The 14,774-nt window shown below is 42.7% G+C and overlaps 1 protein-coding gene across 2 annotated transcripts in view; it reads right to left on the reverse strand.

Moving 5' to 3' along the window:
* KCNK10 (potassium two pore domain channel subfamily K member 10) overlaps positions 1 to 14,774 on the reverse strand; it is a 189,576-nt gene that overhangs the window by 29,914 nt on the left and 144,888 nt on the right. For both annotated transcript variants that reach the window (XM_077463732.1, XM_077463733.1), the window contains exon 5: positions 1,602 to 1,788. In XM_077463732.1, the coding sequence (XP_077319858.1) occupies positions 1,602 to 1,788 (187 nt within the window). The remainder of the gene's footprint in view (positions 1 to 1,601; positions 1,789 to 14,774) is intronic.

Consider the following 14,774-nt stretch of genomic DNA (forward strand, 5'->3'; position numbering starts at 1 on the left):
TGTAAATGATTCACTGTTCTATATCCTTGTGATTGTGTTAGCAGCTTTATTTTGGTTCTTTTTTGGATAGCGCAGTGTCACAGGGTAACGTTTTTTGACCTCATTGTCCAGTGGTGAGATGATTGGAGCTTTGTGACATGGCGCATTATCCTGCTGGAAGAAGCCATCAGAAGATGGGGACACTGTAGTCATAAAGGGATGGACATGGTCAGCAACAATACTCAGGTAGACAGTGGTTTTTAAGCGATGATCAATTGGTACTAAGGGGCCCAAAGTGTGCCTAGAAAATATCCTCCACACCATTACACCACCACCAGCCTGAACCGGTAATACAAGGCAGGATGGATCCAGGATTTGATGTTGTTTACACCAAATTCTGACCCCACTATCTGAAAGTCACAGCTGAAATCCAGACTCATCAGACCAGGCAATGTTTTCCAATCTTCTATTGCCCAATTTTGGTGATCCTGTGCCAAATGTAGACTTAACTGACAGGAGTTGTCCCCAGTGTGGTCTTCTGCTGCTGTAGCCCATCTGCTTTAAGGTTCCATGTGTTGTGCATTCAGAGATGGTATTCTCTATACCTTGGGTGTAACGAGAGGTTATTTGAGTTACTGTTGCCTTTCCATCATCTAGAACCAGTCTGCCCATTCTCCTCCAACCTCTGACATCAACAAGGCATTTTCCACCATACCACTGCCACTCACTGGATATTTTCTCTTTTTCGGACCCTTCTCTGTAAACCCGAGAGATGGTTGTGCGTGATAATCCCAGTAGATCAGCAGTTTTTGAAATACTCAGACCAGCCGTCCGGCACCAACAACCATGCCACGTTCAGTCACCTAAATCCCCTTTCTTTCCTTTTCCTCATGATGCTCGGCCTGCCCAAATGCATTGAGTTGCTGCCATGTGATTGGCTGATTAGCAATTTCTGTTACCAAAACAATTGAACAGGTGTACCTAATAAAGTGGCCGGTGAGTGTATATAACACAGCAGGGAGAGAAAAACTTAAAACAACACCATAAAAGGTCTGCCAAAACAACACACACACAAACATATCTACAACAGTTTGAATTGCAGAAGGTGAAAAAGGAAGCAACACACTTCAAGAAAATGGTAAGAGACAAATACACAAATAATATAGATGCAAATGAGGACTATTTAGGGGCATTGGATGATATTGGCAGCTGTTGCCAATTCATTTGACCGTCCTATTATTATTATTATTCTTATTATTATTAAGAGTAATTTAATTATATACTGTGTATATGTTTCGACCCTCCTATTATTTTTTTTAAAGAGTTTTAAAGAGTAATTTAATAATATATATATATATATATATATATATATATATATATATATATATATATATATATATATATAGAAAAATTACTCTTCAAAACTCTTTAAAAAAAAAATAAAAATAATAGAAGGGTAAGAAAAAAAAAATTATATATATATATATATATATATATATATATATATATATATATATGTGTGTGTATATATATATATATATATATATATATATATATATATATATATATATAATTTTTTTTTAAGAACTAAAATAAACTGCATGGTAACAAACTGCCCTCACCTGCCACATAGTCCCCAAAGCCAACTGTTGTGAGCGTCACCACCACGAAGTAGATGGACTCCAGCTCCGTCCAGCCCTCGATCTGTTTGAAGATGACTGCGGGGATGGTCACAAACACCAGACACCCGGCCACGATGAACAAGATGGTGGAGATGACCCGGATCTTGGTCTGACTCACCTGCTTCTTCTAGAGCAAAGAGAATAAATAAAAGAATGCGTTAGCAAAAGTGAAACGCATGTGGCCTCATCATCAAAGTGGACCTATCATTATGTTTACAAATCTGCATGAATAAATTCCCGACATGTCACAATGTACAGCAACAGCATTGATTTTCAGAAAAGCTCTACCTTTTATCATTAAAAACCAAGCACTACTTTGCCTAGGCTGAGATGATGTCATCAGTTTGCTGAAGGCAGGAGGAAGCATTTCCTCAGTCTCTCCCCCCCCCCCCCCCCCCCCAGTGATCAGGCTTCAACATTGCATCTCTATAGCAAGTCACAAGGCTGCAGCAGGTGCTCCGGTCGTTTTCCGTAGTGGCTGGAACCTGCTGGGACCCCTCCCACAGCTTTGTTCTCTGCACAGGCTGGGTACAGCACAGTGATGATGTCACTGCTACATTTACAAGGTAATATCTGGGTTTGCAAAGGCATTTGGAGGACACAAGTGGATTTATATCCTTTTTGGCTATTGAGAAATATATTTAATGACATTTTTCTTTGTGCCCGGAGTTCAGCTTTAACTACTTCGCAACCACGCTATAACCAAATGATGGCTACAGCGCGGCCGCACTTTGCTGGGAGCCAGTTATATGACGTCCCTCCTGTGCCCGCGCCCCCCTGCGGAGTGCATTGGCAGTGATTTGCGATCGCTGAGTACTTCCGACACAGCTGATCACAGATCAGGGTAAAGAGCCAATCAGTGCCCACCAGTGCTGACAATCTGTGCCAATCAGTTCCCACCAGTGATGCCAATCAGTGCCCACCAGTGCTGCCAATATGTACCAATCAGTACCAACCAGTGCTGCCAATCTGTGCCCACCAGTGCTACCAATCTGTGCCCACCAGTGATGCCAATCTGTGCCCACCAGTGCTGACAATATGTGTCAATCAGTGCCCACCAGTGATGCCAATATGTGCCAATTAGTGTCCACCAGTGATGCCAATTAGTTCCCATCAGTGCTGCCAATCTGTGCCAATTAGTGCCCACTAGTGATGCCAATCAGTGCTGCCAATCTGTACCAATCAGTGCCCACCAGTGATGCCAATCAGTGCCCACCAGTGCTGCCAATCTGTGCCAATTAGTGCCCACTAGTGATACCAATCAGTACACACCAGTGCTGCCAATCTGTACCATTCAGTGCCCACCAGTGATGCCAATCAGTGCCCACCAGTGCTGCCAATCTGTGTCAATTAGTGCCCACCAGTGATACCAATCAGTACACACCAGTGCTGCCAATCTGTACCAATCAGTGCCCACCAGTGATGCCACTCAGTACACACCAGTGCTGCCAATCTGTACCAATCAGTGCCCACCAGTGATGCCAATCAGTACCCACCAGTGAGGCCTATCAGTGCCACCTCATCAGCGCATATCAGTGAAGGAGAAAAAAAATTCTTCATTTCAAAATTTCATAACAGAAATAAAAAATAAAAAAAAATAAAAAATGTCAGTCTTTTTTGATTTGTTTAGCAAAAAAAAAAAACTCCAGTGGTTATTAATAAATACCTCCAAAAGAAAGCTCTGTCTATCTCAAAACAATTCTAAAAATGTAGTTTGGGTACAGTGTAGTATGTCCGCGCAATTGTCATTCAAAGTGTGACAGCGCTGAAAGCTGAAAATTGGCCTGGGCAGGAAGGGGGTGAAAGTGCAAGGGTTAAATTCTCGAGAACATCTAATATAAAAGACCCACCCCACCGTTTTGTTTTTTTGCCCCCTTCCCCTGTTTTAACCTTCTTCTGTTTTATTGCATAATTTCCACCCACAATCTTTCATTGATCTGCCTGAAAATATATCATTTTTTTTTCATTTGCAGAAAATATGCAAATGAGCTTGTATACCAATGAAGAAAAAAAAGCGAATTATTATGAGGAAATTGATTGTGCTTTATGACATCATTTACTGTTATTAATGGAAGTCCTTCGGGGAACACTTAGGAGCCCCCGAGAGACAAAACAAAATTGCCATCGCACAGTAAATAGCTTGGATCGTTTAATCCCCGAAACGCAGCGCCAAAGCGGGAGATTGTGCCGAACGTGCCGTCCTATCAGACACATCTCCGTGTGTCTAATCCTATTACTGTTACCATGGTGACCACACAAGGGCTTTCCTGCGCTTTTGTATTCAAGAGGCGTCAACATGGCAGCCAAGCCGCTCGTGTTTGTACCGAGGGGGAATCCCAGCTCTATAGATTGTACAATACCAACACTAAACCCAAAGATATACAATATATCCATACAATGTACACATATATACAATGTATCTATACAATGTACACATATATACAATGTATCCATACAATGTACACATATATACAATATATCCATACAATGTACACATATATACAATGTATCCATACAATGTACACATATATACAATGTATCCATACAATGTACACAGATATACAATATATCCATACAATGTACACATATATACAATGTATCCATACAATGTACACATATATACAATGTATCCATACAATGTACACATATATACAATGTATCCATACAATGTACACATATATACAATGTATCCATACAATGTACACATATATACAATGTATCCATACAATGTACACAGATATACAATATATCCATACAATGTACACATATATACAATGTATCCATACAATGTACACAGATATACAATGTATCCATACAATGTACACATATATACAATGTATCCATACAATGTACACATATATACAATGTATCCATACAATGTACACATATATACAATGTATCCATACAATGTACACAGATATACAATATATCCATACAATGTACACAGATATACAACGTATCCATACAATGTACACAGATATACAATGTACACAGGTATACAATGTATCCATACAATTTACACAGATATACAACGTATCCATACAATGTACACAGATCTACAATGTACACAGATATACAATGTATCCATACAATGTACACAGATATACAATGTATCCATACAATGTACACAGATATACAATGTATCCATACAATGTACACAGATATACAATGTATCCATACAATGTACACAGATATACAATGTATCCATACAATGTACACAGATATACAATGTATCCATACAATGTACACATGTATACAATGTATCCATACACTGTACACAGATATACAATATATCCATACAATGTACACAGATATACAATGTATCCATACAATGTACACACATATACAATGTATCCATACAATGTACACAGATATACAATGTACACAGATCTACAATGTACACAGATATACAATGTATCCATACAATGTACACAGATATACAATGTATCCATACAATGTACACAGATATACAATGTATCCATACAATGTACACATGTATACAATGTATCCATACACTGTACACAGATATACAATATATCCATACAATGTGCACAGATATACAATGTATCCATACAATGTACACAGATATACAATGTATCCATACAATGTACACAGATATACAATGTACACAGATATACAATGTACACAGGTATACAATGTATCCATACAATTTACACAGATATACAATGTATCCATACAATGTACACAGGTATACAATGCACACAGATATACAATGTATCCATACAATGTACACAGATATACAATGTATCCATACACTGTACACATATATACAATGTACCCAGATATACAACGTATCCATACAATTTACACAGGTATACAATGTATCCGTACAATGTACACAGATATACAATGTACAAAGGTGTACAATGTATCCATACAATTTACACAGGTATACAATGTATCCATACAATGTACACAGATATACAATGTATCCATACAATGTACATAGATATACAATGTACACAGATATACAATGTATCCATACAATGTACACAGATATACAATGTATCCATACAATGTACACAGATATACAATGTATCCATACAATGTACACAGATATACAATGTATCCATACAATTTACACAGGTATACAATGTATCCAAACAATGTACACAGATATGCAATGTATCCATACAATGTACACAGATATACAATGTATCCATACAATGTACACAGATATATGATGTATCCATACAATGTACACAGATGTACAATGTATCCATAAAATGTACACAGATATACAATGTATCCATACAATGTACATAGATACAGTGCCTTGAAAAAGTATTTATACCCCTTGAAATTTTCCACATTTTGTCATGTTGCAACCAAAAACATAAATGTATTTTATTGGGATTTTATGTGATAGATCAGTGTTTTTCAACTCCAGTGCTCAAGATGCCTCAACAAGTCATGTTTTCAGGCAATTTGATCAGTTTCGCTGTCTTAGTAATTAGCACAGCCATTTCATCTGGCACATAATTGTGAAGTGGAAGAAAAATGATAAATGGTTTTAAATTTTTTTTACAAATAAATATGTGAAAAGTGTGGGGTACATTTTTAATCAGCCCCCTTTGCTCTGATACCCCTAACTAAAATCTAGTGTAACCAATTGCCTTCAGAAGTCACCCAATTAGTAAATAGAGCCCCCCTGTGTGCAATTTAATCTCTGCATACATACAGCTGTTCTGTGAAGCCCTCAGAGGATGGTTAGAAAACCTTAGTGAACAAACAGCATCATGAAGGCCAAGGAACACACCAGACAGGTCAGGGATAATGTTGTGGAGCAGATTAAAGCAGGGTTGGGGTATAAAAAATTATCCCAAGTTATGAACATCTCACGGAGCTCTGTTCAATCCATCATCCGACAATGAAAAGAGTATGGCACAACTGCAAACCTACCAAGACATGGCCGTCCACCTAAACTGACCGCCGGGCAAGGAGAGCATTCACCCAAGAAGCAGCCAAGAGGTCCATGGTAACTCTGGAGGATCTGCAGAGATCCACAGCTCAGGTGGGAGAATCTGTCCACAGGACAACTATTAGTCGTGCTCTCCACAAATCTGCCCTTTATGGAAGAGTGACAAGAAGAAAGACATTGATGAAAGAAAGCCATAAGAAGTCCGTTTGCAGTTTGTGAAAAGCCATGTGGAGGACACAGCAAACATGTGGAAGAAGGTGCTCTGGTCATATGAGATGACTTTTTGGCCTAAAAGCAAAATGTTATGTGTGGCAGAAAACTAACACTACACATCACCCTGAACACACCATCCCTACCGTGAAATGTGGTGGTGGCAGCATCATGTTTTTTTAAGCTCCAACATGCACACTCTAAATTTAACACCAGATGCAATAAAAAAGTGAACACACAAAAAGTGAAGCACACAAAAAACTGCACAGAGTGTATTATATGGTCCGCCTCTGAGGGGGAAGGACCTTGGCCCTGATTCCCTGGGGCACAAGACACCTGACAGTGTCTGGGGTACTCATTGCCCACCTGGCCAAAACCAGGCAGACCCATTCTTCAGGGGACCTGCCAAAGCAAGGTCTACCCAAGTACTAGCTGGGGCTCCACAGAAGAGATGACGTAGGTACTAAACTTTGCCCAAGTGCTCCTGTCACATTTGGATACAATAATGAAAGATATAAACATCTGTGAGATTTTTTTCTAATAGTCCAGTTGGAGAGATTCCTCTTCACTTCCACTTTCAAGATAAAAGTGAGAGGAAATCCTGTGGATTTCTAATCACTAGCCATGTGCAATTCGCTTTGTTTCAAATTAGTTTTTTAACGAATTTCAACTAATTTGTTAATTCAGAAATATGAAATTAACGAAAACCCGTTTAATGAATTTTTCAGAATATTCGTAAATTCGAAAATTTCTAAATTTATCTGAAGTTATGAATTATCCAAAATAACGAAATGCCGCATCCAAACTAATGGAACATAACAAATGAATAATAATTAATAACAATAATAATAATAAAAACTTTTTAATATTATTATTTATTTGTTCCATTCCATTTGTTTAGATATGGCATTCATTATTTCGGATGTTCACTAATAGCCAAATTTTAAAGGAAACTCCAATATCTATAATTTAATAGTTAGGTAATATTAGTTTGTTATTCTTTTGAATTTTTGGGGATTTTCTTTCTTATTTTCGGATTTACAAATTGCAATCATATTGAATGACCTGAAAAAAACAAAAAACAAAAAAACGAATGAAAAGAAAACAAACACATTTTTCGGCAGTGCACGTCTGCCCATCGCTTTCTCTCAAAATGTAGATATCACTTTCTCTCCCAATAGAAAAAGGTGATGGGAAGTCCAAATGGTCAATGGTAATTGGACAAAATAGAAAGGAGGGATCTCCCCAGTGGGGACACAGACAACAATAATTAAAAACCTGGGTGTGCAAGAGAGAAAAGCAAATTCCAGATTCTGTTATATTCAGACTTTTATGTTATAAAGACCCAACATGTTTAGGGGTGCACATTTCATCAGGGCTTGATAAGGAAGAACAAAGTGTGTAAACAATGGCTACCTCTCAATATTCATGTAGAATATTGCAGAATCAGTTTGATAACCCAACACATTTTTGTGGCTTGTTTCTCCTTCTTCAGGGCTGAATGAAATGTGGTGAAAGAGAAGTATGAGGTTGTTTTTTTTGTCCACTTTAATACTTACTGTGATAGACTCACCCGGGACAGAGGCTTTTGGAGGGGACTGAATGCTAACTTCTTTCTTATCAACTATGGGCCCTGGCATTTGAGCGAGCTGCAAGAATTTTGGAAGATGTTCTGTTATGTAATGCAAAATGACGTTATTAAAAAGGTCATAATGGTCTCTGCCAGCTTGGGACTCATAGCTGATGTTGATGTCGTCAGCAAGCCATCTGTCTGGGGCCCCCTGCCATAATGTGTTTAGTATAAGCAGGTCTAGTGTGCCCCCTAAGGGTCTTTCACCCATTGTTGTTTGTGCTAATTAAAGCCGCGTGCTAATTAAACACACGTAGCCGTCTGTCCGACGTACTTAGTCTGGCGGACTTCCCGCCAGACTGTCCGTCGGACTTTCCGAACGGGCTACTTGCCCACACACGGCACTTTTTCAGCGGACTAATACGGCGTACTAAGTTCGCCGTACTATCCGCCCTAGTTTTGAAATGAACGGACTCGCCCACACACGCGGAGGAAAGTCCGCTCATTTCGAGCGGGTCTCCAGGTAGGCGGGGCCCGCGAAGGAGACGTCGCTGGCCCCGCCGCCTGGTATGAACTTAAAGGGGAACCCCAACGCCGAAAAAAATCGGCGTGGGGGTCCCCCCAAAGTCCACAACAGACCCTTGTATGAGCACGCTACCTGGCTGGCCAGAAAAGGAGGGGCGAGCGAGCGGCCCCCCCACCCCAAAGCACCTTGTCCCCATGTTGATGAGGACAAGGGCCTCTTCCCGACAACCCTGGCCGTTGATTGTCGGGGTCTGCGAGCGGGGGGCTTATCGGAATCCGGGAGCCCCCTTTAATAAGGGGGCCCCCGGATACCGGCCCCCCACCCTATGTGAATGAGTATGGGGTACAATGTACCCCTACCCATTCACCTGTAAAATAAAGTACAAAAAAAACACAACACACAAGATAAAATAATTTATTGCACAGCTCCGGGGGTCTTCCGTCTTCAGGGGTCTTCTCGCCGGACTCCTCCGCTAACTTCTTGTAGCTCTTTTACTAGTGAAGGAGCGACGGCATTCTTCTTCGTCGCCGCGGCCTCTTCTTCCGACTTCGGGGGTCTTGTCCCCCTCTTCGGTTCTTCTGCCGGGCCACCGCGCCTTCTTATAGCTCTTTTACAGGCGGTGGCCCGGTCTTCTATCGCCGCCGCCGCCGCCTTCCGTTCTTCTTCTTCTCCTGGAGATGTTGACTCGACGTTCTCTGCGGCCGCAATGCCAGGGACACGCTGTGCTGCCACTTATATAGGGACAAGGGGCGGTGTCACATGGGTTGATGTCGCATGGGTTGGTCACATGGGTTGATGTCACATGGCAACAGTCCCAGCATCCTCCGGGACTGTGACATCGTAAGGGGGCGGGGGCACCATGTGACACCAACCCATGTGACATCAACCCATGTGACACCGCCCCTTGTCCCTATATAAGTGGCAGCGCAGCGTGTCCCTGGCATTGCGGCCGGAGAGAACGTCGAGTCAACATCTCCAGGAGAAGAAGAAGAAGAAGAAGAACGGAAGGTGGCGGCGGCGGCGACAGAAGACCGGCCACCGCCTGTAAAAGAGCTATAAGAAGGCGCGGTGGCCCGGCAGAAGAACCGAAGAGGGGGACAAGACCCCCGAAGTCGGAAGAAGAGGCCGCGGCGATGAAGAAGAATGCCGGGCTCCTCCGCTAGTAAAAGAGCTACAAGAAGATAGCGGAGGAGTCCGGCGAGAAGACCCCCGAAGACAGAAGACCCCCGGAGCTGTGCAATAAATTATTTTATCTTGTGTGTTGTGTTTTTCTTTGTACTTTATTTTACAGGTGAATAGGGGTACATTGTACCCCATACTCATTCACATAGGGTGGGGGGCCGGTATCCGGGGGCCCCCTTATTAAAGGGGGCTCCCGGATTCCGATAAGCCCCCCGCCCGCAGACCCCGACAACCAACGGCTAGGGTTGTCGGGAAGAGGCCCTTGTCCTCATCAACATGGGGACAAGGTGCTTTGGGGTGGGGGGGCCGCATGGCCCCCCCTTCCCCAAGGCACCCCCCCCATGTTGAGGGCACGCGGCCTGGTACGGCTCAGGAGGGGGGGCGCTCGCTCGCCCCTCCTTTCCTGGCCGGCCGGGTAGCGTGCTCGGACAAGGGTCTGTTGTGGACTTTGGGGGGACCCCCACGCCGATTTTTTCGGCGTTGGGGTTCCCCTTTAAGTTCATACCTGGCACACACACAGCCGGATTGTCCGCCGAAATGCGAGTCCGGCAGGAAGATTGGAGTATAAAACTACATTCTAAGTCCGCCGTACTTTCGGGTCAAAAAAGTATGCCGGAGGCTACACACGGGGGGGGGATTGTCCGGCGGACTTGAGTTTGCCGGACTTTTCCACCCGCTTGTTTGATCATGTGTACGCGGCATAACTCTGCTATTTGCTGAAGGTGTTCTGTGTTTATATTTATCATAATGTGTATTGTAGTTTGTGAGCTAGAAGACGGCAAGTCTGACCTGAGAGGTCAGACCTCTGAGTCATCCAGGAGGTTAATTAATGTCCTGTTTATAGTATATGTCTGTTGTTGTAATTATATTCCTCTGTGCAGTTTATATTGTTAGGGTAATCTGATCAGAAGGGGGAATGTTCTTCTCAAGTGTATAAAAGCCTGTGTACTTGTTCAAATAAACATTTCTTATTGTGGTTTACTCCAAAACTGGTACTGGCTAATTCTTGGGGTAACTTAGCCAGATCCACTGGTCTCATGTTCCAGAGCTTAGGAAGCAATATACTGATGGAAGCACTCAAGCAGAGTGTGGGACGTTCCGTTACACTTACCTAAGTGGATGCATCATTGGTCCGATGCTGCATCTGTCCCCCGGCGCCTCTACACTGAGAACCAAACAATCGAACACCGTCGATCTCTCCGTTCTGACAACCAAAACTTTAAAGATTGGAAGATGATCAGAAGATGGCTACAAAAATGGAAGGTTGAGGTAGTATAGATGGGGAAAGGGTGATAGGGTAGACAGGGGGAACAAGTAAACTTGTCCTTTATAAATTATGATGAATAATAATCATGGTAATAATGATAATAAATGAATAATATACTTTTAATGTTCATAGAGAAAGGATTTAGGAATTCTTCATTGCACTGAACGTTTCACATAAGCCTCATTAAATATACATAATGCTTCTGCTCATTAAGATAACCGGCTCAGCTGGAATTCACGGCCCCAATAAGACACTCAGGGACTGATTCTGCCTAATGAGAGGCCACCAGGAGAACGGCAGTATGAAGTCACATCCACAACACGAACATAAACTTATAGTAGAATTCCAGGTATGGATATTTTTATATATAATAGACACCACTACTCCAGTAATCTCCATTAGCTTTCAGGTTCTGTGCTGAGTGACTGTCCTGCTCCTTTGTGAATACAAGAGGTCAGCTGCTGGGCACAGGCATCATTCAGAAAATGCTGAATGGAGCCTGTGGTCAACAGCTGACCTCCTGTGTTCACAATCAGCAGGGCAGTCTCTCAGCATGCAAACTAGAAGCTAGTGGAGATCACTGGATGCAAAGCATTCTCTGATTGGATGAGGTGGAGATCACTGCCCTACCACCACCTCCAATCAAAGGAGTCTTTGCATTCATTGAGAAAGTGTTTCCTGAATGGGTCCCATTAGGGTTGCACCAATACTTGCATCGGTATCGGTATAAGTGCCGATACCGAGTATTTCCACAAGTATCGGTACTCATGCAAATGCACCGATACCTAAAACCAATACTTTCAGGCTTGGATCTTTGAGCTGTCAGTGGGTCTCCCCTATTGACAGCTGAAGTGTTAAAGAAGTCCGGTAATTAGAGCTGTCAAATTGAAAGCAGAACAGCTGACAGCTGAAGTGAAAACAAAACAGTTGCGGTAGGTATTGGTAATTGGTATCGGCAAGTACTAAAAAAAAGTATTGCTACTCGTAAAAAAAATGGTATCGGTGCATCCCTAGTTCCCATGCCCAGCAGCCAACCTCCTACATTAACAATGCAGCAGGGCAGCCGCTCAGCATGGGACCTGGAAGCTACTGGAGATTGCTGGATGCAAAGCATTCTCTTCTTGGACAAGATGGAGATCATGGCCTCACTGCCCCAACTCTCCACCTTGTCCAATCAGAGGATGCCTTTTTTTTAAATCTGCAGTGGTGCTCAAAACGAAAAACAAAAGCCAATAAGTGTACAAAAAACGTGCATGTGTACACACGCTAAAAAGTGCACTTAGGGGTGTGCTTTGTCCACCCCCCGAGAGGGTAAGACCTCTCCCAAGGCGCAAGGCTCCTGACAGGACATAGGGTTCCACATTGTCCTCCTAGCCAGTAGACCTGGCAGATCCCTCTCCTCGTAATCAGTAGGGATGAGCCGAACACCCCCCGGTTCGGTTCGCACCAGAACTTTCGAACGGACCGAAAATACGTACGAACTTTAGAACCCCATTGAAGTCTATGGGACTCGAACGTTCAAAATAAAAAATAAAAAGTGCTAATTTTAATGGCTAATATGCAAGATACTGTCCTAAAAAGGCTTTGGGGACCTGGCTCCTGCCCCAGGGGACATGGGTCAATGCCTAAAATGTTTTTAAAAATGGCACTGATTTTAATGACGATTAAAGTGAAAAAAAAAAGTGAAATATTTCTTTAAATATCGTGCCTGGGGGGTATCTATAGTATGCCTGTGAAGTGCCACGTGTTTCCTGTGTTTAGAACAGTCCCTGCACAAAATGACATTTAACGGAAATAACGTAATTTAAAACTGCTTGCGGTTTTAATGTTATATCTGGTTCCGGCAATATGGATGAAAATCATTGAGAAAAATGGCATGGGTAGCCCCCCCTGCCCATTACCAGTCCCTTTGGGTCTTGTACGGATATTAAGGGGAACCCCGTACCCAGGCTCTATATAGTCAGAACAGCAGTATACAGGCGGTGCAAACAAGACAGGGACTGTGTAGGTTTGTTGTGTTAAGTAGAATCTGTTTGTAATTTTCAACTGGTACATTTTTAAAGTGTAGCTCCAGTCAAAAAATCTATTTTTAAGCTTTTTGGAAAACATAGGGAAGGGTTATCACCCCTGTATAATTTGTTTTGCCGTCCGTCTTTTTTCATCTCACTTTCTGTTGTCTCCTTCTGTTTGCAAGTAGGAGACGTTTGTAAGTTGGATGTTTGAAAGTAGGGGCCTGCCCTATATGCTCTGCAGAAATGGCGTAACAAGGTGTTGGTGTTGCCACAACATTGTAAGCCCTCAAAGTGACTCTTGGTGGGCGCTGGAGCACCCTGCTGTGAACGATTATATCAAGAATTGTAATTACATGCCATTGTTGAACAGTGGTAGAAAAATTGATCTTTGGTGGTTGTGGTGCTGGTGCCACAACACAATAAGTCCTCACAGTTACTCTGGGTGGGCACAGGAACGGGCCCTCCTGTGAACTATTATTTCAAGAATTGTAATTACATGCCCCTGTTAAACAGGGGCAGAAAAATTAGGCCTTAGGCACTGGTGCTGGTGCCACGACACTGCAACCTCTCCTATATACTCTAGTTGTAGTGCAGGAATGAGCCCTGCTGCAAAGCATTGCATCAAAAATTGTACTTAAACGCCCCTGTTAAACAGGGGTAGAAAAATTGGGCCTTAGGCACTGGTGCTCATGCCATGACACTGCAACCTCTCCCATATACTCTAGTTGTGGTGCAGGAATGAGCCCTGCTGCAAAGCATTGCATCAAAAATTGTACTTAAACGCCCTTGTTAAACAGGGGCTGAAAAATTGGGCTGGTGGCATCACCTAGGACCAAAAATGTTCTTCCAACATATTAGCGGAGGAGGAAGAGGATAGACAATCAACATAACAGGACAGTCACTCAGCATCAGCATAGGCAGTCTTGAAGGGATGTGATATTTCAAAAAAAATTATTCGGTTACATCAGCTTCAGGTGCTTGGTAGCTGTGGGTGATCCAAGACTGATTCATCTTGATGAAGGTCAGTCGATCAACTGAGTCGGTGGACAGGCGCACCCTGTGATCGGTAACAAAGCCACCATCAGCACTGAAGGTGCGTTCCGAAAAAACGCTGGATGCAGGACAGGCCAGGAGCTCAATTGCATACTGTGCAAGCTCTGGCCAGTGATCCATCCTCAAGACCCAGTAAGCCAGAGGATTTTCGGTGGGAAAGGTGTCCAAGTCTGACCTTGCCCCTAGGTATTCCTGCACCATGTAAATCAGACGCTGGCGATGGTTGCTGGAACCGATCATACCTTGGGGCTGCGGACTAAAAAATTGTCTGAACGCATCGGTCAGACGGCCACCTTCTCCACCGCTTCTTCTGACCGATGCGTCAGCAACACATTGTCCAGGACCAGGAGT

The sequence above is a fragment of the Lithobates pipiens genome, unplaced genomic scaffold (genome assembly GCF_037356315.1).
Source record: "Lithobates pipiens isolate NorthernLeopardFrog02 unplaced genomic scaffold, aLitPip1_a1.2 Scaffold_30, whole genome shotgun sequence".
NCBI lineage: Eukaryota > Metazoa > Chordata > Amphibia > Anura > Ranidae > Lithobates > Lithobates pipiens.